This window comes from Primulina tabacum, chromosome 9 (assembly GCF_025594145.1).
Source record: "Primulina tabacum isolate GXHZ01 chromosome 9, ASM2559414v2, whole genome shotgun sequence".
In the NCBI taxonomy this organism is placed as follows: domain Eukaryota; kingdom Viridiplantae; phylum Streptophyta; class Magnoliopsida; order Lamiales; family Gesneriaceae; genus Primulina; species Primulina tabacum.
This window is the reverse complement of record NC_134558.1, coordinates 37,541,681-37,563,450: the sequence shown is the minus strand read 5'-3', so window position 1 is coordinate 37,563,450 and position 21,770 is coordinate 37,541,681. Positions and strand designations below refer to the sequence as shown.

The following is a 21,770-nucleotide window of genomic DNA, read 5'->3' as shown; positions in this document are numbered from 1 at the left end:
TGTGATACAAACACGTAATTTATCAATATATTCATAGAAAGGTACATTAAATTTAAAAAAGGCCAGATGATAATAAAATAATAATAATAAAGCAATAAATTTAAATACTTTTAATTTTATACGATTAAACTTTCAAATTTAAATCGAAAATTTTGTTATTATGTGTTTAAATTAAAATATTATTTTTTATTTTTTTGAATTTTTTTCATTAATTTTTTTTAAAAAATAAATAAAATTCGGGTTAGACGGGTTGAGTTGGGTTATACGGGTTCGTGTTCGGGTTGGGGATTTTCGGGTTGTTTCGGGTTCGGGTTGGTTTCGGGTTGAAAAAAAAATAAAAAAAAATTTCGCGGGTTTACCCGAAACCCGACCCAACCCACCCGATTGACACCACTATAAATTTTAAAACATGTATATAAATATATATATATTTTTTGGGCACGTGTTATGAACACTTATATGAATGTCGTTGAGTTGTCGTACACTTATTAGATGTAGAGTTTAATCATATCTAATAGATGGACGTCATCTCAGCGATGCTCACATATATGCTCATAGTAGGTGCCCAAATTTTCAAACATCTATATATGGATATGTGTGTTGTTGTAAATGACGAAAACAATCATTTTAAAGCATTTTAAATGATACAGCAAAGTAAATATCATATTTTGATCATTATACAGAATAACATGAACAATTATTGCTCCTAATAATTCAGGCTAAAAATATTTTTTTTAACCATTTGAAAAAGGATGTCATACCATTTTACTAGTGTTTACATGTGAGAATATACCTAATAAATGGACTAATTAAAGTGATTTAATTTCATGTCCAAATTTGACACGATTCCTAAAACTAGACAATATTTTATATCCCAAGATTTAGAGGAGAAGGGGGCCAGATTGGAAAAGAATCCAATGCAACACAAATTTCTGGCTCCAAATTCACCCCCTCGTCCCGTGGAACTGTTGTAACTATTTCTTGTTCCTTTGTCTCATTATCAACTCCACTTAGTCCAAGTTCATTTTCTAAGTACTCTAACCACCTTTTGCACTCAATTTCATCACCGTCACTTTTTTCTCCACTAGCTTCACTTTTAGTACTGAATTGTAAGGGATCCAAGCTATCCAGAAAGTCCCAAAAATCGACGTCGGATTCGAGGGGCATTTCGGATTTTCCATCATTTGAGGTACTCGAAGGGTCGATAATGATACTAACATCGGATTTGATCAGATGCCCCGTTGCTTCATTTGTTGTCAAGGCAGTGCTTTCCTTAGTAGAGTTGGGGTAGTTTGATGCATACGACGATGCCGGGGAATCAATTGTCTCCGTTTCCTCGATGGAGTCGAGTTTGTGACTACGTTTCTCCATGTTTGATTGATGGACCATTTGATCATCAATCGACTTTTCGATTTGCATTTGTTGCGTGCCTGAACTAGATGTACGAGATTGAGACGACAAATGCTCCATGTTATTAGCACTTTTCCTAGTCAATCTTTTCTTCAAATGCGTGTTCCACACATTTTTGATCTCATTGTCTGTTCTTCCGGGCAAATGAGAAGCAATTTTTGACCATCTGTACGTAATAAATTCATTCAGCTAAATTATATAATTTCATCCAACGAATATATCGTGAATTACGTTTTTGAATCCATGCACAAGCGCAAATGGGAATCAAAACTCCTAGTGCAAAAATCAAGGAAATATTTGCTTTTATTTTAGGGATTTTTTCATTTCTTGATTGAACAACAACAAAAAAAACTGTGTTCTCTTTTTATTATTCGACAATTTTTTTAAAACACACACACACACACACACACACACACACACACATATATATATATAGAATTTTGTTACGAAGGTTAAAAAAAAAAGATTTTAAACTTTATATTTAATATTATATAAGTTGGTTAATTGTTGAATTAATCAAAATAATAATAATTAATGATTATGAGTTAGTGAGTTGCTGTCACGTACTTGTTTCCAATAGAATTATGGAGATTGATTATAGTTTGCTCTTCTTCAGACGTAAAGTTTCCACGTTTGACGTCTGGACTTAGGTAATTAATCCACCTCAATCGACAACTCTTCCCACATCTCAACAATCCTGCAGCAAACCACACATTATTAATTTTAAATTTCAAAAAACCCAAAAAAATAAAATCAAATATTTTTTAAATTAAATCAAATGATTGCTTTCCAATTCTCTTTGATTCACTCTTTATTTGCCCAAAAATTATTTTAAATGTACTATAAATTATACATTTGATATTGTATTTCATTTCTCTGACGTTCATCGGATTTTATTAACTGATACGAAGACATACACACATATATATACATACATATATTCGAAATGTTTTTAATTATTCGTTGATAAAAAAATGAGAGAATTCACTGAATATAAATTTAATCAAGATTCTATACGCATGGCTCGTCAGCTACTAAAGGGAAGCACTTCTGAAAATTAGAGAATAACTTCACTTGGTAAATTTAAGAAAATGGAAATTTACTTCACAGAAGAATATCTTGAATTTATTGTAGCCACTCTTAGTGTAAGCAAATGTTTTTCCAGTACTATAACAAAAATACAATATTGCATGCATAATAGGAGATTTAATTAGCAAAGACCAATCTTACAAAAGAGGTGGTATATATATTAAGTTGTGAATGAAGATATCAATAACCATGATTCAAAAACATCTCAGCAACAAATTCTTTTGGACATTTCTTCTCAACTCGCCGCCCCTTTCGTCTCACATATATAAACGCGAAAAAAAGGGTTTTCATATACGCACCGGCTTGTTTAGGGAGTGCTCGCCAATTGCTATGCCCATTCTTCTGAACAAAATTGATGAGCCTCAAATCTTCTGCAGGGCTCCATGGTCCTTTCTTGACCTTGCTCTTATCGCAGCAAGGGGCTCGCCCTCTACCCATTTTCGTGTTCTTGAGTAATCAGGATTTTGGGGATTGTTAATCATAAAAAATGGAATAAGGTACAACCACCTCGAGTCTTCTTGGTGATATCTCTCATCATTTCACATTCTCTCTTTATATTTATAGGTATACTTATAGTAAGGAAATGAGAGTGGTCTTGATTTCCTACCTTAATAGTTAGTGGACAAGGGATTTGTTTATTTAATAATAATTAGGTATAAAATATTATTTAACAAAAAAAAATTAGGAAGATACTAAATAATATTTTAATTCTTGAGTATATGGTTTGTCAAAGATTCAGATAAATGTCAATTTTAGTTTAGGAAGTTAAATATATTGTCTATTCTAGTAGATAAAAAATTCAATGCACAACAAAAAAAAAATTATAATAAACATTCAAATTCCAAATCCAAAGTGGTGATTGCTAAATTAATAGGGTCTAGGTTCGCAATTAAGAATCTGTAATGCTATTTTGCGAGGCTAATTAACGTTAAATTTACCTAATTAAAGAAATAACAACTTATTTATAATAGATAAACTATAAAGACGTGGTTAATTTGTGTGCCAATGTATGAAATTATATAAGATCAAACAGTTGGAACAGAATATTTGAATTATATGACTTGCACAATTAGAACTGATATTCAAGGATAAAACTTTCAGGTCAACTGCGAAAATGGTGATAATCCGACTCTTCATAAATGCACGGTTATAGTCCATCTGATATCAAGATATCAAGTTTTGGGTAATATCTCGGGTTTTAGAATAAACTCCATAGAAAAAAAAACATGTTTATTGAGTGAGTTTCTGGCAAGGGAACTATTAGATTTAAGCAATTATAATCAGTGCCCATAAATTGGAAAAAGTAAATATTTTATATAATTACTTACCTTAAAAATGCAACTCTCCTCCCATCACTTTAGTTTTCAATTTTTTTTTTTTATTTTCTTCACTTTGTCATATTCATTAAAATCAGGTTTCCCTGAATCAAAATGGGCCAACTATTGATCAGTATATGATATAACTTGATTTTTCTTCTATTCTGAACGTGATCAGTACACTTAGCTGTTTGGTGCAAATGATGAGAAATTAATACATATTTTACTCCATTCGACGTTTGACTCAAGTAAGTTAAAATTATAAATCATTATATTAAATTACATGAATATAAAAAACCACATATTATACAAATTTCATCATCTTAATTAGCCCACGATCCAATAATTAAGCTGCCTTAGCTTATACAACTCGATTTTAGTATTTTTGTCTTATATATGCTGCATTTATTTTGTGAAGACAAACGTACGCACCTTTTACATATTGATAAAGGATTATTATAGTGTTGCTATCTATTTATTTTCGATTTTCTTATAATTTCTTTTTCTCTCCAATAAAAAAGTAGTAAAAATGCAAACCAATTAAAGGAAATAATGTTTATATTATTATTATTAAAAAAAGAAGTACAAAAAGAAGAAGAGAGTGAGAATCGAAGTATGATTCGCTGCATGCACACGCACGGCTGCAGTCGTGTCCAAGTAAAGTAAAAGGAAACCCGAATTCCAAGTCTCAAGTGATTTAGGTCACCTGTTGCACCTTTTTTTTCTACCCTTTCAAATTTATTATTATTATTTCAAGTGTAGAATATGTAATAACTCCACTTGAAAAAATGGACCCAGTCATGTAAAGTCTCATCGCAAGTCCATCTAATTACGCGATTAATTATGAGATATATATTTTATGAAAGATATATTAATCTTTTATAACTCATGTTCATGCACACACACACACACATATATATATATATATATAGAAAGTGAAAAAATATAATTATTTTTAATTAACTAGTTAATAAAATGTAAAAATTGAGGGGTGGTGCGACGGCTCCGTCGCTGAATCGCATATATGTTCAGTGATTTCGTTGTCGTTCATCTTCCCGACGAGAATTGAGATGAGATTGATAGAAGCTACAAATCTAATATCAATGGAGGTGCTAATTTCCGGTAGAGATTTGTTAGTTAGTCCCTTTGTTCTTACCATTAATATATTGCTCTTTACATCCTTGTTTAGCTTGATCTCTGCTGTATACTCCCTATACATCAAAATTGGCTTAGACGAGATATTTCATTGTATTTTACTTCATATAGTAACAGATTAGATTCACATTTTTTATTCATGAAAAAACCTTTTTTTCTGAAATTTATGTACTCTGCAGTTTAGTGTTGTCGACAACTAGGGTCTAGATTCACTTATTATAATTTAATTTTTTAAAATAGAAAACTATGATTTAAAATTTTAGTCTCGCCCTCTATCTTTGTTATTTTATTCATTTCCTAATGTACCATTGATGTGGTAAATATGCGGCGTCTACGTGGCTTTGACGTGACGGTGATGTATGCAATGTCATATCAGCATTTTCGATAAAAATGACTAAAATTGTTTTAAAAATATTAAAGATACATGTCTAAAATTGAAATTGAATAATATAGAAAACCAAAATTATATAAAAAAAAACAAATATATTTGTTTCAATTTTAGTATATAAGGGCATGAACTACGCATAAACTCATATATATATATATATATATATATGTATATATATATGTATATATATATGCTCCAAATACTAAAGCAAGCTCCCTCTGCTCTCTTTAATTCTTGAGTTAGGGAAGCGAACATTCAAATTTCAAGGTTATCTTTTTTCGCCATTTGATATCTTTATTTTCCTTTTAGTTAGTAGGGTTTTTCACTAACCTGAAGACTTTTTGGTGCGAAGAATTCAGTCAAGAAGATCTAGAGATTTAAAAAAATTCATCATGTAAACTTAAGCATTACGCACGCATGACGAGTGTTGAATCCATTCATAAAATTTCCAAGGAATTGACTTATATATTTAACCTGCACGATTAATTTAAATAAATATTTTTTTAAGAAAATAACCATTGAATTAAAAATCTTCATTTTTTTCAGTAATCCCTTGGGAGACATAAATATATGTGTGCTTGACCGATTCAAACTAAAAATAAAAAATAAAAAAATTCTGAAAAATCTCAATCAACAAAAAACTTAACTTGGAGACAAATTAATCTCGTCCAAGTATTGGATTATTCTAAAGGGTACAAGACATTATTGGTCGAATTTCACCTTTTGGGTAGGTAAGCTATTGGTGCAAGGACAAAGGCAAATCAACAGCTGAGGACAACATAAACAATATCGATCGATCACTCGAATATATTTGACGGGCAATGATTTATATTATATTGTTATATAAATTACTAATTAAGCATATTAAATTAAAATATAAGCAACCTTTTCTTAATTTATTTATTTTTTAATATAAAACTTTTTATCTAAATGGGATATCGAATTATTGAATTGCACACTACTCCAGAGTTCAGATTACATGAATTAGGTGTAGACGGTTAGAACCACCATAGTCAAAAGAAGTGCGAATTGTAGATTTTTTGGGCAGATATTCTATGATGGGAATTGTACTTTTATTTATCTTTTCATTTAAATTGAATTGACAAAGTCAATTGAAATATATATATATATATTTTTTCTTTTTTGACCTGAAGACAAAAGAGTTGAATTAGGTGTTGGTTTAGTTTATTTATGTCATTATATATACTAGTTACTCTGCACACGCGATGCTTGTATGTACAATCTTTTTTATCATTATCGATGAACTAAAATGAAATTTGACAAATTATGGAGGGACTAAATTGATATTTGAATTGTTGAAATAAAAAAAAATGTGTGTTGAAATTGAAAACAAAAAACAAAAGTGTAATATTAGTATCATATAAGGGTAAAATTGAAAGATTGTGTATTGAAATTGGAAAAAAAAAAACAAAAATAAAAGTGTAATATTAGTATCATATAAGGGTAAAATTGAAAGAAAAAGTTGGTGTCCTCTCTAGGTAGTTATTATCATGTTCTCACACTTAATAATATAGTATAGATAAGTAATGTTTTTCATATAATTTACTCATAATTACAATATTTAATCCACTTTAAAAATTCATATGATATATCGACAAATCACATATTTAATATAATTGTATTATCCTTATCCAAATAATAATTAAAAACTATAACTAAATTTTATAAATCAATTCGATCGATTAATGACATAATAGTCATTGTTTTGCGTGTACGTCATTTGTATATTACGCATTTCTTGCAGTTATCAATGTGTGAACAAGAAAAGAGAGATCAGAATTTTGGAGCAAGTGGTTAAGATTTTAAAATGAATGTGGTACAAAAAAAAACCACATAATGTATTAAAAAGCAATAAAGAGATTTAAGCAATCTTACGTGTGGATGCTGCATCACTGTTGATGGATGCCTTGAAATTTACATTCTCACCTATCAAAATTTTCAATGATTACTCCTTAGAAAATATAATGGTATTAGTTACTCTCCCAAGTTCAACAGGTGAGGTGAGTCGCTGACTACCTAGTAGAACTTTTTTATCATCGGAAACGACTCACGGATAGGCACGAGACCAACTCCGTCGATTAGCAACGACGAAACACATATTTAAAAAAGGAAAGAAGGAGAAGAAGAAAGTATTACATGAAATTCTGAGTTGCTTTAAAATATTCATAAAAACGTTGACAATCCAATAATATTCTGCATTATTTATCAATTATCATGTTTCACGCTTATTTGAGACGGAGAATATAACAAAAATACAAAAACTTTACCTAATAATCCAAGAGTATTTGGGCCAAAGGCCTGTTCCTAAAAAGCCCAACAAGACTTAATTTTTATCCCTTTTGTCGTCCACCCATAAGGGGACTGGTATCAAAAGCCCACAAGGCTTTTGTACAATTTTTGAAGTCCACGTTTCAAATCAAATATTCAAAGTAAAACTATGAAGGTCCGAGTGCGCCAATCCAAGTACGTGGTCGATGCTCCAATAAATCCAAAGGGCTAATTTTAATGAGTTGTAACATGTGTCACGAATCAGCGTTTACGAGTACTCTTACGAAAATCTCCGAATTAGATCAAATCAGATGTGTGTGTAAAAAAACTCGATCTTAAGACGGTTTCTTAATATTTTTTGTGAAACTGTTAACAGAGACTATGTGCATAGCCAATGGACGGAGGCACGTAATAGCCAATTTGGGATGTAGTCAGGGTGCCTTTTTTGAATTTATATATATAAAGTCTAGCTAATTTCTTGACAGCCTGGTAACTTGGAAAATTAGCAAACAATCAAAATCTGAAGGAAAACAAAAACAAGTTGCAAATCCATAAAGATGCGATATGAGTGAAAATTGCAGAGGCGGAATTCAAATACAACAAGAATGGATGGCAACACTAGGTTTTTTCTCTCATTTTTTCTCACTTTTATTTGATGTTTTAGTTGCCAAATTTCAGTTGTAAATTGTTTCGGACTCCATTTATTTACAATTTTAATATTATATATATATATATATACTATAATATTATAATATAATTCAGCATATCCAATAACTCATTTTAACGGAGTTACATCATATTAAAACTATATATATTAGACTCGAGTGTTGATATGACTTATGAGATATGGTGAGAGCAGGGATTAAAAATTAGTCAACAAAACTGTACTCAATTAGCCCAACTAACACAATAATGAATTGAAGGGTAATCCACTAATTAATTAATTTCATTAAAAAAAACAAAAAAAAAACTGACCGAGTGGATGAATATCGACGAATCGGTGGGCCCATTGGGCTAATCTTGGCCCTGTCTTTGTTATTTAGTCACGCGTTGTAACTCAAGAACGAAGTATACATTGATTTCACACTGTTCTAGAAATTACCCCTATGGTCGTAGTCTGTAGAGCATCATATTTATTTAGAATTTAAAGCGATTTTTTTTATTAAAAAATTTTATAATAATTGTAAGTAAAATTTTAGAAAATCATATTTGATTTATGTCACCTTTTGCAAAATTATATAGATATTTTGAGCTCAGAAAACTCATCGATCCAAAATCCAAATACATCTATATCGTATTTGTTGGTGTGGACATGTTGATAGATATCATTTTAGAATATAGATTGCGGTTTTTGTATAGTTTCAATATAAAATAGGTACTCAACAAATAAATCGTAACTGATTTCATACTTAAATTGAAATGTATTTCGAATATATTTGATTTGGAGGGATATTCGAGTTATGTATTTCAAATGATAACTATCTTAGATGAATTTGAAAATTCGCCACTTTTTTAGTGAGTGGAATTGCATAGCTTGATATTGAGCAGATTCGGAATTCATTTTAGTTTTGTATATTTATGTAAATCAATGAATTTGAAATCCAATCACAAACGCAGATCAAATTTTCAGTCGAAAGACTCTTTTGAATGGACCATGAAGTAAACAACTTAAGGTTATAATGGATCGAAAGAAATATTTGACTCGAGGAAGATATATGATTTGCATCCAACAAAAAATTATACAAGAAGTTAAATATATTTGAAATTCATAATTTCAAATTCATTCGCGCAACATAGAGAAAACTGCAATTTCCGACTCAATTTCTTTTTTGTTTTGAGTAGAAATAGACGGGTTTTGGTATTCATATGTGGCGTTGTGAAACAATGATATCAATTTTCGTGATTTGGCTCTCTCCGTGAGTAGCATAATTTCATTCACAAACAACATGAATTCACACTTTATAGTCGACGTTCGGAGGGTACTCAGAGCCAGAGTTTGCGGTTTTATTTGACAATTGTTGAAAGTAAACGAAGGGGGAATACATAGTGGGGTTCAATGTTGCGTACCCAGTGGCCACGATTCAAGTTGCAGGATTTGGGTCCATCATTTGCTGACTTTGGAGCTTTGTCTCATCGAGGACCCACCCGACATAATCCCATTACATTTGGATATATTATTCATTTCTTGCCTATTTTCAATTTTTTTTTTAAATGCAAGTTGTTCAAAATTGTTGATGCATATGAATTTTGACTTTGGACTATTTTGTGTGATTTCATCGAGTCAATGTTTTGACCGAAATCTCACTCGTTAGACAACATCGATTCAAAAATGGAAAGGAGGACCACGTACGTTGAAATTGTTACTGGGCTAACCGGAATGATTAAGCCCAATTAAAATGGACATTGTAAATAAACTCAATAGAATATGGTGGCTAATACAATATACACAAAAAATCGTGTTAGATGATTTCATAGATCAATTTTGTGAGACGGATATCTAATTCAATCCAATCTAACTAATAAATATTATTATTTTTTTTATACTAAAAACATTATTATTTATGATACGGGTTGATTCAAATTGCATGACAGTCATAGATATGTGAAACCATCTAAAGCTTAGTCTAAAATTTATAAGTGGTTTATTCGAAAGATTTATCAAGCCAAAACTGAACAAAATAGATTTTAATTGAGTTAATAATCAAAGAAATAAAACAGCCCAATCAACCACACAAAACAGCCCTGGTGAGAGCCAGAGCCAAACAGCCCGCAGCAAAGAAAAATAGCACCACAAAATCCCGTCCCGACCATCTCCGAACGGGTTCAGTTCCGACCCGCAAACTCTTGGCCCTTCTCAGAGCATCGACCTCCTTGAGCAGATCAAACTCCAATCCTTTTCTCTTCAATTCGTCCACACACTTCTCCAGCAGCTTCGAATCCTCTTTCTCCCTCTCCAGCATCTTTTCCAAATGGGATTCGAAGTCGTTCTTGTACCGGATGGCCCATATGAATCCGAGGGTGCATAAAAGAGAGCAGACTGATGGGACCCATGATCTACGGCAGAGGTGGGTCTGGTCCCCACGGGAGGTGGCGCTGAAGAGGAGGATCAAGGCGGTGGAGTGGGAGAGGAAGAAGAGGCAGTAGAGCTGGGTTATTTCCTTTCGGGTTGAGTCGATTTGGGTCTGTTTTAGGGAGATACGATTGAGGATAAGCTCCTGTTCTTTGAGCCATTGCTTGAGGAGAAGCTTGTGGGTCGGGTTCTCGGCGATTTGGTGGAGTGGGTGTGGGGGTTTCTGGTACATTATCGGTAGATTGGGGCTTCCTGTATTGCTTGAATCGGCCATGGATTTGGTGATGATTTACATAGAGAGAGCATTAATTTTGTAAGAAAGAAAGAAGGTGGGATTCCAGTGCAGGGGAGGAGCGTTCTTGGATCCCAACGGTCAAGTTTATTTATTTATTTTTTGAATTTTGCAACGGTCGAATTCACAAATCAGTATGTACCATAATAAGGGGATCTGAATATTTTCAAATCTATATATATAAAAGCAGAGTTATTGCTAAATTTAGTAAGTTTTCGCCTAAATTACATTAAAAAAAATAAATGAAAAATGTGGTAATATATATTATAATAAATGTCTAAATATATTTAATTCATTATTAAAACTGTATATTAATGTCTGTGTGTATAACTGCTTGAAAATTGAATCTCTCTTAGGAATTACAAATCAAATTAAATTACATTTCAAATTTCAAATCCAGAAATTAAATTTCATTCTGGGAATTATAAACCAAATTCAAATTGTTATTCAAAATTTAAATATGAATTATGAAAATTTGAAACATGTTTAAAAAATTGTACTTCGTTGAAATTATTTTATTAGTATAAATTAATGACACATATATATTTATATGTAATGTTATTATAATTAAAAAATTTCATCTATATTTTAGATGAACTAATTTTTAATTTAATTTTATTTTTGAGATCTAATATATTTATTTTAATGATAGTATAAAATTATTTTTCTCTTCAATATATTAACTTTATTCTTAGACCAACAATTCTCGAATTATTATAGTTGATTAAAAAATAATCGTATGTCAATTTAATATAAACTACCATTTTTATTATTTTTTTATTCATGCAAAATAATATAAACAAAGAAAAATTGTTAATTAACATATTTAGAATTAAATATATGTATGGAATTTGACATACTCCATGGCCAAATTTTGTTAGTTAAATTATTTCAAGGCCAAAATTGATTATGGAGTTGTTAGTAGACTATTTTTAATAATCCATGTTAAATAAATTTATATTAAATACCAATTACTATTTTTTTATACTTGAATACATTTATCTTGTGAGTTATCATTATAAATGTTTATTTTAGAATTAGTTCCATTTATTTTAATTATTTTTTGTTGTAAATATTTAAACAGAAAATATGGATTTGAGAGCCAGAGTATCTCAACAATTTAGTTTTCATGGTTCAGTCAAGATGCTGATTTCAACATCAATATATACGTTAAATGATATTACAAATGGTATGATTTCTTTTAATTAAATAAATTACTTTATCTCCAACATAGATCATTCTCTTAGATTATGCAATGACATTAGATTGATCGTGACAAGGCTCGGAAACCATGTTTTGGAATGAAAAATTCTTACTGGAAGTAATGCAGGTCATAAAGTGTTTATTCCAAGAATGTCATTGACGCATTCTGATCTAAGGCTTCCTTTTAAATTTCAACAAAGACATTTCAGTATTATTTGATTGTATCATATGCAATGATAATCAACAAAAGTCAGGAGCAATCATTGTTTTATGTAGGACGTTTTTTAAGAACCCTGTTTTTAGTCATGGTCAGTTGTACGTTGTTGTATCCAGAGTTATGAATCCTAAGAGTCTAAAAATTTTGATACGTGATAGTGATAGCAACCCGAAAAATTCAACGACAAATGTTATATTTAAGAAAGTTTTTCAAAATTTGTAATTTCTTTTTGTTTTCTAATTATATGATCTATTATCTATTTAGTTTATTTGTTTTTTAATTTAAATTATTTATTGAAATTAAAATCACATTAAAAGTTTATATTATGTTTATCATTTTATTTTGTTACAGTTATTGTTTTCTATATAATACATAAATTTATATGTAAATACAATATAATTGACAAACACATTATGTCATTCATTGTCTAATACAAGCGTGATATTAATTTTCAGTCGAAATACAAAAATATCTCTTTTATTCGGTATTTCATTGTTAAGATCTATATGTATATGAAAAAAATAAATATTTCACTTTGATAAAAAATCACGTTACAGAGAAAGTAAACAAATTATCATACATACGAATTTTAATAATGAATTAAACAATTGTCCGTGCATCGCACAGGTGAAAAACTAGTAATGATAATGATTACGCCATTTAATTTTACACACATTTTTGACAAATATCATTCTTATACTTATATATAGTATTTAAGCCTTCTTTTGTAGTTAGTATTGTTACATCTCTTAATTTAGCGCTGAATTAATTAGATCTTCGTCATATTTTCATATAGTTTATCTTATATTTTCAATCTTATTAATAATAAAGAGGCAAATAAACTCAAAATGCAATTACATACAATAACCTCAAAGAAAAAGCATAGGTAAGCACAAAATGTCATTAATCTCCAATGGTACCGTACCCATCCACCAATTTTGATACCCATTATTCAATTATTTTATTTAGCTTCACGTAAATGCTTACCACATTCTGCAGTCATATGTGATGCATCTCTACTTACTCGCAAATCCTAAATTTTAACAACAGTTCAGAATATTGACTTAAAACAGTACATAGAGAATCTATCATCAAGTATAACAGAATATCTGACAGATGAATTAGTTCACATTCCTTTTGGACAACTTCACTCTTAATCCATGTTTCATTTGAATTACGATAGAATCGCTTGCAGAAACCTTGTGGTCTTTCACCACTTCAATGTTGTAATGGTATATAACAGTTGCAGCCACCATTTTCATCTGAATAAAGGCCATTTCTTTACCTAGACAAGTTCTTGGCCCGGCGTTGAAGGCCGGGAACTTGTAGGATGGCTCGTGTTTGATACCTCCACGTTCTGTAATCCATCTCTCCGGCTTGAAATCCAGGCAATCTTTCCCCCATATCATCTCCATTCTTCCCATTGAATAGAAAGAAAGCACAACCATTTTGTTCTCAGGAATGTGGTTTCCTGTCGGAAGAATATCGGGTTTAATTGGAGCTTTATGTTCCAATGCCACCGGAGGGAATAGCCTGAGAGACTCACATAGAGCTCCATGGAGGTAGTTTAGCTTCTTGGACTCTTTGACGCTGAAGTTCCTCCATTTCTTGTTCTCCCTTTCGTGCAATTCGTCCTCGATTTCTTGTCGAATCTTCATTTCCGCTGAAGGGTTTGCAGCAAGTAACCAGAAAAGCCATGCGAGACAAGTACTTGTTGTATCTCTTCCAGCAAACATCAAATTTAACGAGGTGTCCCTCAAGAATTTTCTCGAATCACCGCTTGAAGAACAGTTCTTTATCTCCTCATATTTCCTTTTGAAAGATTTCAACAAGTTGAAACCATCACAATCTTTTCCTACTCCATCATTAATCGAAACAAGGGGATATATAAATTCGTCGAACGATTTCCAGGCTTTCATCAAGGTCTTCTCTTTACCAATTTGCAGCCATTTTTGGAGCTTCCAGAACATCACAGGCAATATATGTCTATGCAACAAGGCTTCCACGGTGCCATTGAAGGCCTTTTCACAAGGAATATAAGGCAAATCAACGGACAAACTCTCTGGATCATAATCCAGAACTAATTTACATATGCTGTCAAAAGTGAATCTCTGGAAAACATCCTGCAAATCTAAATCAACCCCTTTTTCCAGGAACCCGTCGAGAACCGGAAGCAATCCTTTTTCAATTTTCTCCCAAATATTCCTCTCCAATAAACTGTAGAACGTGGGCTGAGTCATCAGTGAAAGAGTCGTTTTCCTGTGAAATTCCCACAGCTCGAAATCAGCATTGAAAATCCCGTCTCCCAATATTTCAAAAATCTCCCTGAATTCAGGACCCTTTGGGTAGTTCGAGAAATTTTTACTAAAGACATGATGAATATTTGCTGGATCACTCGTCAACAATATATCCATGTTGCAAAACCAAGGCCCTTTGAACTCAAATGTCCCATTCGATCCTGTTAAGAGTTCTGTCACATACTCGTGAATTCGATGAGAATTTTGAAGAAGATACGGAAGCATTCCCAGAACCGGCCAATTAGTCGGCACCGAGCTTTTCTTCTGAACTCTAATCATCAAGAAATATAGAAAAATTACACTTATGGGAATCAATAGAATCTCAAGATATGCATAGAGGGCCATTGATTCAATATGACTGAGATTATTGAAAAAGGGAAAAAAAAATTGGTTTGCTACTCCTTGTAGAGCTCTTGCGGATGACGTGAAATGGCTGGAGTTAAAAACATGTGGTGCATTGCCCGACACGATGTTGTGCACATCGTTGTCGTGGGATCCCGTAAGATCCAACTGGTGTACTGTGCACACAGCAGAGGATCCAAACTCCTTTTATCGAAGTAGCTTTGCCAAACTGAATATGGGGATTGTCGCGGACTTGCGGTGTAAAGTGTCAGGAATGGATCTAGGCTGGGTTATCCTAGGCTGTAGTCCAGCCGCCGCCGTTGTTGTTGTTGTTTTTTTTTTTTTTTAATTACCTATTTATAGCTCAACCCACCTCTTTAATATATGGTTCAAGCTCTCGCTAAATTAATTTCTAGATCCATACACAGTGGTGTCCTACGGGTAGGGAGATGCCTTGATTTCAAATTAATTCCGGATTTCTAGTTGTATAATATTTAGTTATAATAATAATATTATTGTTTTTTTAAATGTTTAGTATTTATAAAATATTTTTATAATAGAGTTTTTTTTATAAATGTTTTATAATTATTTTAAGAATTAATATGCGTTTTAATAATTATTTTTAAAAAATAATTTTAGAATTGAAATTGTGTTTAGATAACTGTTTTAAAATAATGATTGTATAGATAAAATTATAAAGAAGATGTTTGAGCAACTATTATATAAAATTTTATAATTTTCATTTAACTCGTGTTTTTTTATTCAAAAAATACCTCTTAATTGCTCTTTAAAATTTATATTATGTGAACAATTTTTTTTTTTTCAAAAATGTTTATCCAGGCACATACTTTTGTTTTTTCACTTATAAAAACTAAAATTGTTTTTAAAATATTTATTTCCACTACAGAAAATTTAAATATATTTTTATATAATACTCATATTTTGAAATTGTCGTCCTCACACTTCACATTCTAGAAACTTATAATTGACCATTTGAGCGTTCAATTCGTATTTTTAGTGTTTATTACGTACTTAATTATATTCTACACCACAAAAAGGCTTCAGAAATGGGGGAGATCAAGTGGAAAAACGAGTCAGTCCAATCTACCTTTAAACGTGTATCTAACTATCTAAATTTACTTTTACATATGATGTCAATAATATATATTTTTTTATGTTGACTCCAAATATGACAATAAATAAGAACTATTGGATATGTAACGCTATAAAGTTGTCATGAGAAGGTCTCTTGTGAGACGGTCTCGCGAATCTTCATCTTTGAGACATGTCAACCTTACCGATATTCACAATAAAAATAATACTCTTAACATAAAAGTAATATTTTTTGCATGGATCACCCATATAAGATATCTGTCTCACAAAATACGACATGCGAGACCATCTCACAAAAGTTTTTGTCAGTTGTCATAATATCCTATGACAATAAATAAGAACTATTGGATATGTAACACTATAAAGTTGTCATGAGAAAGTCTCTTGTGAGACGGTCTCACGAATCTTTGTCTGTGAGACAGGTCAACCCTATCGATATTCACAATAAAAATAATACTCTTAGCATAAAAGTAATACTTTTTGTATGAATAACCCAAATAAGAGATCTGTCTCACAAATATGATCTGTGAGACCGTCTCACACAAGTTTTTGTCATTTGTCATAATATGCTAATGCTATCATATCGAGATATGAATAGTTGCAACCGTTTTTGTTTCTTGTTATTTTCAAAAACCTAATTAATTGTCTGTTTTAGAAGCCTCATCCCCTGTGTAGATAGATGAGAAATTGAATGAATACATGTGATTTTAGCCAAACAACAATTTATGAAATTGAAATTTGATACATTGGAATAGACATGAATTTGGTTGTCTGTGAAAACAATCGCCAAAGTTTATGAATTTTCATTTTCTCGTCTCATTATAAATATTTTTAAAGTATGTTTAAACATAACAGAAGTGTCGAAGAATTAATTTTTTTTAAAAACATGACCCAATAATTAAGACCAACAAGCTTTGATTGGAATTTTTTTTTTTAAAAAAAAATCAAAGTTTTGGGCCTTTTATTTTCTAAACCAGATCTGTCTATTATAGGCCAGTTTATTTCGGAAAGCCCAAGAACAAACCCAAACCCAAACCAACCCAAACCCAAACCCAAAAATATATGAGTTTAAATTCCGAGTCGGGTCTGCAATTATTTGCGGATGTGGAGCCCCTATAATTTCGCTCCCGCCCCCATTTTTATCTATCTTCATTGATTTATTATTTTCCTTTTTTTTTTCTTTCACATAGATTTCTTCTCCCTTGACGACCAATCCTCGCCAAACTTCGCAGTTTATCTGACTGAATATATACCGAGTCGCTGGTTTTAGCTGAAATAATTTTTCTTCGCAGATTTTGCTCGAATTCTGGTTTCCGTTTGTATTTATTTATTTTTCTGGTTGACAAGGAGTTTGCGGATTTTTTGATTGATTATCGGTAGATTTGCGATCGAAGATGGCATCCGGATCACCTACGGTTAATAAGATAGAGAAGGCACACCAGATGTACCGAGAAGGAAAATATATGGAAGCACTTGGTTATTACACCGACTCGTTATCCATGGCGAAGGCCAAACCACAGAAGATTGCCCTCCACAGCAATCGTGCCGCGTGTTATCTTAAACTTCACGACTTCAAGAAGGTACCACATGTTATTCATGTATTTTTTTGATGCTCCGGCCAGCTTTTATTTATCCTAATTTGAATTGTAAGCTACTGAAAATTCGTGTAAGATGTTGTCTAATGGGAGGAGAAAAAATTGTGTCACTGGGAAAGTTGATTAATTGTGCTTGAACAATCGAAATGATTATACTCAGTTTGTTGTGTATGTATATATATGACAGTAGTCGAGGAGGCACTTAAAATCATAGTTCAATAAAAAAAGTTAAAATATTTAGCTGGACCATATAAGGTTTTCAGTTTGATGCTGATGCAGCATGATAGAGCTTGTTCAAGGCTCGAAGCCACTTTAGTAGTTTGTTTGGCATGTATTGGGCTGCGGCTGCACTTTATACCAAAACAGAACATTTATTTTTTCATACTGCTAGTCGGACTTGGATGCACAAATTGATTATTGTCGGTCCGTGTCTTTTCTTCGTTTGCTCATTACTGGTCACTGCTCGCTGATTTTGTATAAGGAGTATTAATTGATGCTTGAATCTCATAGAGAAGGCGAATTAATCTTTAACTTTTTTATGTCCGTCATTATTTCCATTCTCATTTTATAAGGTTTAAATTTCTATAATGGATAGGCAAACAATTGTGAAGATTACTAAAAAGGTTCACTGTCAATTACGTGCAAGGTACAAACGCATGCTAAGAAGCCAATATTAATAAATCACCTCTCTCAGGTGTCGCATGCTCTGTTTTGGTGAACTCGATTTAGTTTAGCAAGAAATTTACCTCCTTGTTGCTGGTCGTTATTGGTCCATCTTATATCTCTTCATTTGAGCTCGGTTTTCAACAAGATCTTATCTATAGCTCTTCATTTGAGCTCGGTTTTCAACAAGATCTTATCTATAGCTCTTTATTTGAGCTTCGTTTTCAGCAGACTATTATCTATAACTCTTTATTTGAGCTCAGTTTTCAGCATGATCTTATCTATAACTATTTATTTAAGCTCGATTTTGAGCAGACTATTATCTATAGCTCTTTATTTGAGCTCGGTATTCAGCAGGATATTATCTATAACTCTTTATTTGAGCAGGATATTTCCATTCTCATTTTATAAGGTTTAAATTTCTATAATGGATAGGCAAACAATTGTGAAGATTACTAAAAAGGTTCACTGTCAATTACGTGCAAGGTACAAACGCATGCTAAGAAGCCAATATTAATAAATCACCTCTCTCAGGTGTCGCATGCTCTGTTTTGGTGAACTCGATTTAGTTTAGCAAGAAATTTACCTCCTTGTTGCTGGTCGTTATTGGTCCATCTTATATCTCTTTCTACCATTTTGTGTAAGAATTTCTTTAGCAGTATAATTTTCTCTCGTGGGATTTGTGGTCTTGTGTTGTGATTGGTGAAACTTGACTTGAGAGCAATTCTAATGGAGAAGAGAGGTGATCAACCAAGTCTGAGCTAATTTAGGATTAAGGTTCGAGGATGCAGTTTGGGTGGGATGGGGTTAGTGTTGATTAGCCAAAAGTTGTTGAGTTTTACCGGTATAAATGGTTGTTTTAGTCTTACAGCAGTTTTGTCTTGTATTTGTATATATTGTTTTATGGGTATTATGAGATGTTTACTTCAAATCACTCGAAACTACTGTCGCATCATGATAAAAACATGATAATTTTGTGGGGATCGACACTTTTTAACCCTCTATTTTTAAAACGAGATGTCATATAAATTATACTCACAATCATAAGTTGCCATCAAGGGTTGACAGCTGACTGCCAATTAGACGCATGTAGAGAACCAACTAGGGAAATTTGTCATGGCCTCGAAGGTATTTTAGAAGCTTGTAAAGATACATTTAAGGGTCCATAAAGATTTGAATGAAACCGTGACAACTTTGAAAACTTGACTAGCGAGAAAATATGTTTGGCCAGAGGCAGAAAGACTTGGCCCCACTTCGTTGACCAAGGGATTTATCGTTGCTTAGGAAGAAACTCTGAAACGGCCATCTTGATATTGCCTTTTGTCATATACCTTTTTTTCCAAGAAAGAGTTCTGTTTCATGGTTTTTTGTGATCAGTTGCTTCTTAACACGTCTTCCTGCATCTCGCTAGCTATAATAACTTATATATTCTTTTGTTGGAAGAAGATTGGTTTTTAAAATGATGGGGAAATATTTTTTTCTCTTTTACATAAGCTTATCAAATACGTAATCTTCCATATCTTCAATCTTTGCAGGCAGCAGAAGAATGCACCTCAGTGCTTGAGCTAGACCAAAATCACACAGGAGCATTGATGTTGCGAGCTCAAACCCTGGTCACCTTAAAGGAGTACCATTCAGCCCTTTTTGATGTCAACAGACTTATCGAGTTAAATCCATCATCAGAAATGTATAGAAACCTCCAGGCCCGTCTAAAGACTCAACTGGTGAGCACTCCATTTTCCTTGATTGTGCGTAACTTTTAGTTAAAAATTTTGTTCCAACACCACTTCAGCATTTCACAAGGCATGGATTTACTTTAGTCGTGCCAAGTTATACAGCCGTGGAAATTATGGATTTGTTATTTTCGTTCTTCTGAACTTCTTTTGTCCAATTTTGGTGTTGTCAATTAAAGATGGTGTGTTTTGTTCAAGGAAAGCCACTTGCTCCTATACCCGAAGATGAGGCAGAGCTTGAAGAAGATGACCACTTCCACGTCACTGACGTCAGGTGAAATAGAATTGGGTGAAACAGAATTGGGAGAAAAGGAGGACGAACGAGAAGGTATTAAAGAGGTGGGAGAATCTAAAAAAAAGGAAGAAGACATGATTGATGCAGCTGGAGAAAACGAGAACAGAAATGACATCACTGAACTTGGAGCCTCCAGAAATCACGATATTAAAAAAAAATCCAACAAACAATCTGGATGGCAGGCAATCCCAAAACCGAAAGGACACTCTAATCTTGACTACTCCAGATGGGACACGGTTGAAGATGACTCTACCGAAGAAGACGACGAAGATGAGGATGAAGATTCTCAGCCTCAGTATCGATTTCGTGTTAAAACCGTGGGTGTTAAGGCAGTCAAATAAATTTCATGAAGACCAGGACAATTGCCTGAATTCTCACCTCGACTCAATTTTAAAGGTAAGCTATGAAATGCATCGCATTATGTCATCAACTTTCTTTGGAGAAAGCTGCATCCTGTTTCGATAATTTGAAGGTTGAGGATTTTCACTGGGCCTGCTAACTTGTGTTAGTTATCTGCAACGGAGCTGTTGGCACGCTGGGTTCCATACTCGTGCCAGCCATCCCTTGCTGGGAGTGGGACATGCTAAGGAATCAATATGTGACAGCTCTTTAACATTCTTTAAAGGTTTTATATGAGGAATGTCAAGCATTGTGCTATCTATCTGAAGATGGTAAAATCATACCCGTCGTATATGTGCAACCATTTTGTGTGCTGCTCGTGTGACCGTGAGAAGATGGTAAAAACACAACTATTTGTCCCCGTCTTTCTTTCCAACCGAGTCATTCGATAGATTTTGTTTTGTTCTTTTGATGATGAATGATGATGATGTACAAGTTAATTTGGTTTGAGGATATTTATGTCAATGACGACGACTGTGTCTGAATATGTTCACCTGCTCAGTAATTTAGTTTATCATTTAAAGACATGGGAGACTGGAGGGTTATATGTTGGGAATGTGAAATGTAAATAACTAAGTTTTTCTCAAACCCATTTAACCATATACTCGCGAAATTGTCAAAAAGTAAAAAAAACAAAAATCAAAATCAAAATCAGTTCAAATATTAGATTAATGTTTGGCATGTTTTTAAAATTAAGTATGCTATGGATTTCATATAAGCCAAACCTTTGTGCTTTTGCCTATTTTATTTCAATGCTTTTTTTTATATATATAAAAAAATGACGCCTTTTAATATTTGTTTTCCAAAATAAATTCCTTTATATTTTTCAAAGGAGTGACGCGACAAAAAAAAATACTCATTTGAATCCCTTATTTCATTAACCACACCATGTAAAGTGTAATGT

General features: G+C 32.3%; 4 protein-coding genes across 5 annotated transcripts; 1 reads left to right on the top strand and 3 right to left on the bottom strand.

The window, feature by feature from the left end:
• Positions 1-683: 683 nt before the first annotated feature.
• Positions 684-3,037, bottom strand: LOC142556694 (transcription factor MYB58-like). Its single transcript, XM_075668175.1, has 3 exons — positions 2,799-3,037; positions 1,978-2,107; positions 684-1,576 (listed from the first exon to the last, which is right to left on the bottom strand). Exons 1-3 carry the CDS (start codon positions 2,935-2,937, stop codon positions 868-870), a joined length of 978 nt encoding a protein of 325 aa, XP_075524290.1. The 5' UTR covers positions 2,938-3,037; the 3' UTR covers positions 684-867.
• Positions 3,038-10,330: 7,293 nt separating this feature from the next.
• Positions 10,331-11,143, bottom strand: LOC142556693 (uncharacterized). Its single transcript, XM_075668174.1, has one exon. It carries the CDS (start codon positions 10,989-10,991, stop codon positions 10,371-10,373), a length of 621 nt encoding a protein of 206 aa, XP_075524289.1. The 5' UTR covers positions 10,992-11,143; the 3' UTR covers positions 10,331-10,370.
• Positions 11,144-13,357: 2,214 nt separating this feature from the next.
• Positions 13,358-15,228, bottom strand: LOC142555822 (alkane hydroxylase MAH1-like). The gene has a single exon (XM_075666917.1). It carries the CDS (start codon positions 15,069-15,071, stop codon positions 13,551-13,553), a length of 1,521 nt encoding a protein of 506 aa, XP_075523032.1. The 5' UTR covers positions 15,072-15,228; the 3' UTR covers positions 13,358-13,550.
• Positions 15,229-17,286: 2,058 nt separating this feature from the next.
• On the top strand, positions 17,287-20,822 carry LOC142555821 (uncharacterized). 2 transcript variants are annotated; one of them, XM_075666916.1, is made up of 4 exons: positions 17,287-17,761; positions 19,975-20,163; positions 20,376-20,441; positions 20,485-20,822. In XM_075666916.1, the coding sequence occupies exons 1-4, from the start codon at positions 17,576-17,578 to the stop codon at positions 20,806-20,808; spliced, it is 765 nt and encodes a 254-aa protein (XP_075523031.1). In that variant the 5' UTR covers positions 17,287-17,575; the 3' UTR covers positions 20,809-20,822. The 2 variants fall into 2 exon arrangements, with proteins under 2 accessions (XP_075523031.1, XP_075523030.1); XM_075666915.1 differs by having other exon boundaries at positions 17,289-17,761; positions 20,371-20,822.
• The last annotated feature ends 948 nt before the right edge of the window (positions 20,823-21,770 follow it).

Bases quoted from the DNA above. Each gene is read 5' to 3' on its own strand.
- LOC142556693 (XM_075668174.1), bottom strand. From the start codon at position 10,991: ATGGCCGATTCAAGCAATACAGGAAGCCCCAATCTACCGATAATGTAC.
- LOC142555822 (XM_075666917.1), bottom strand. From the start codon at position 15,071: ATGGCCCTCTATGCATATCTTGAGATTCTATTGATTCCCATAAGTGTA.
- LOC142556694 (XM_075668175.1), bottom strand. From the start codon at position 2,937: ATGGGTAGAGGGCGAGCCCCTTGCTGCGATAAGAGCAAGGTCAAGAAA. The intron at 2,108-2,798 runs GTGCGTATATGA...GGTTTGCTGCAG, and splicing joins AGCACTCCCTAAACAAGCCG to GATTGTTGAGATGTGGGAAG. The intron at 1,577-1,977 runs GTACGTGACAGC...TATTACGTACAG, and splicing joins CATAATTCTATTGGAAACAA to ATGGTCAAAAATTGCTTCTC.
- LOC142555821 (XM_075666915.1), top strand. From the start codon at position 17,576: ATGGCATCCGGATCACCTACGGTTAATAAGATAGAGAAGGCACACCAG. The intron at 17,762-19,974 runs GTACCACATGTT...CAATCTTTGCAG, and splicing joins AACTTCACGACTTCAAGAAG to GCAGCAGAAGAATGCACCTC. The intron at 20,164-20,370 runs GTGAGCACTCCA...GTTTTGTTCAAG, and splicing joins CCCGTCTAAAGACTCAACTG to GAAAGCCACTTGCTCCTATA.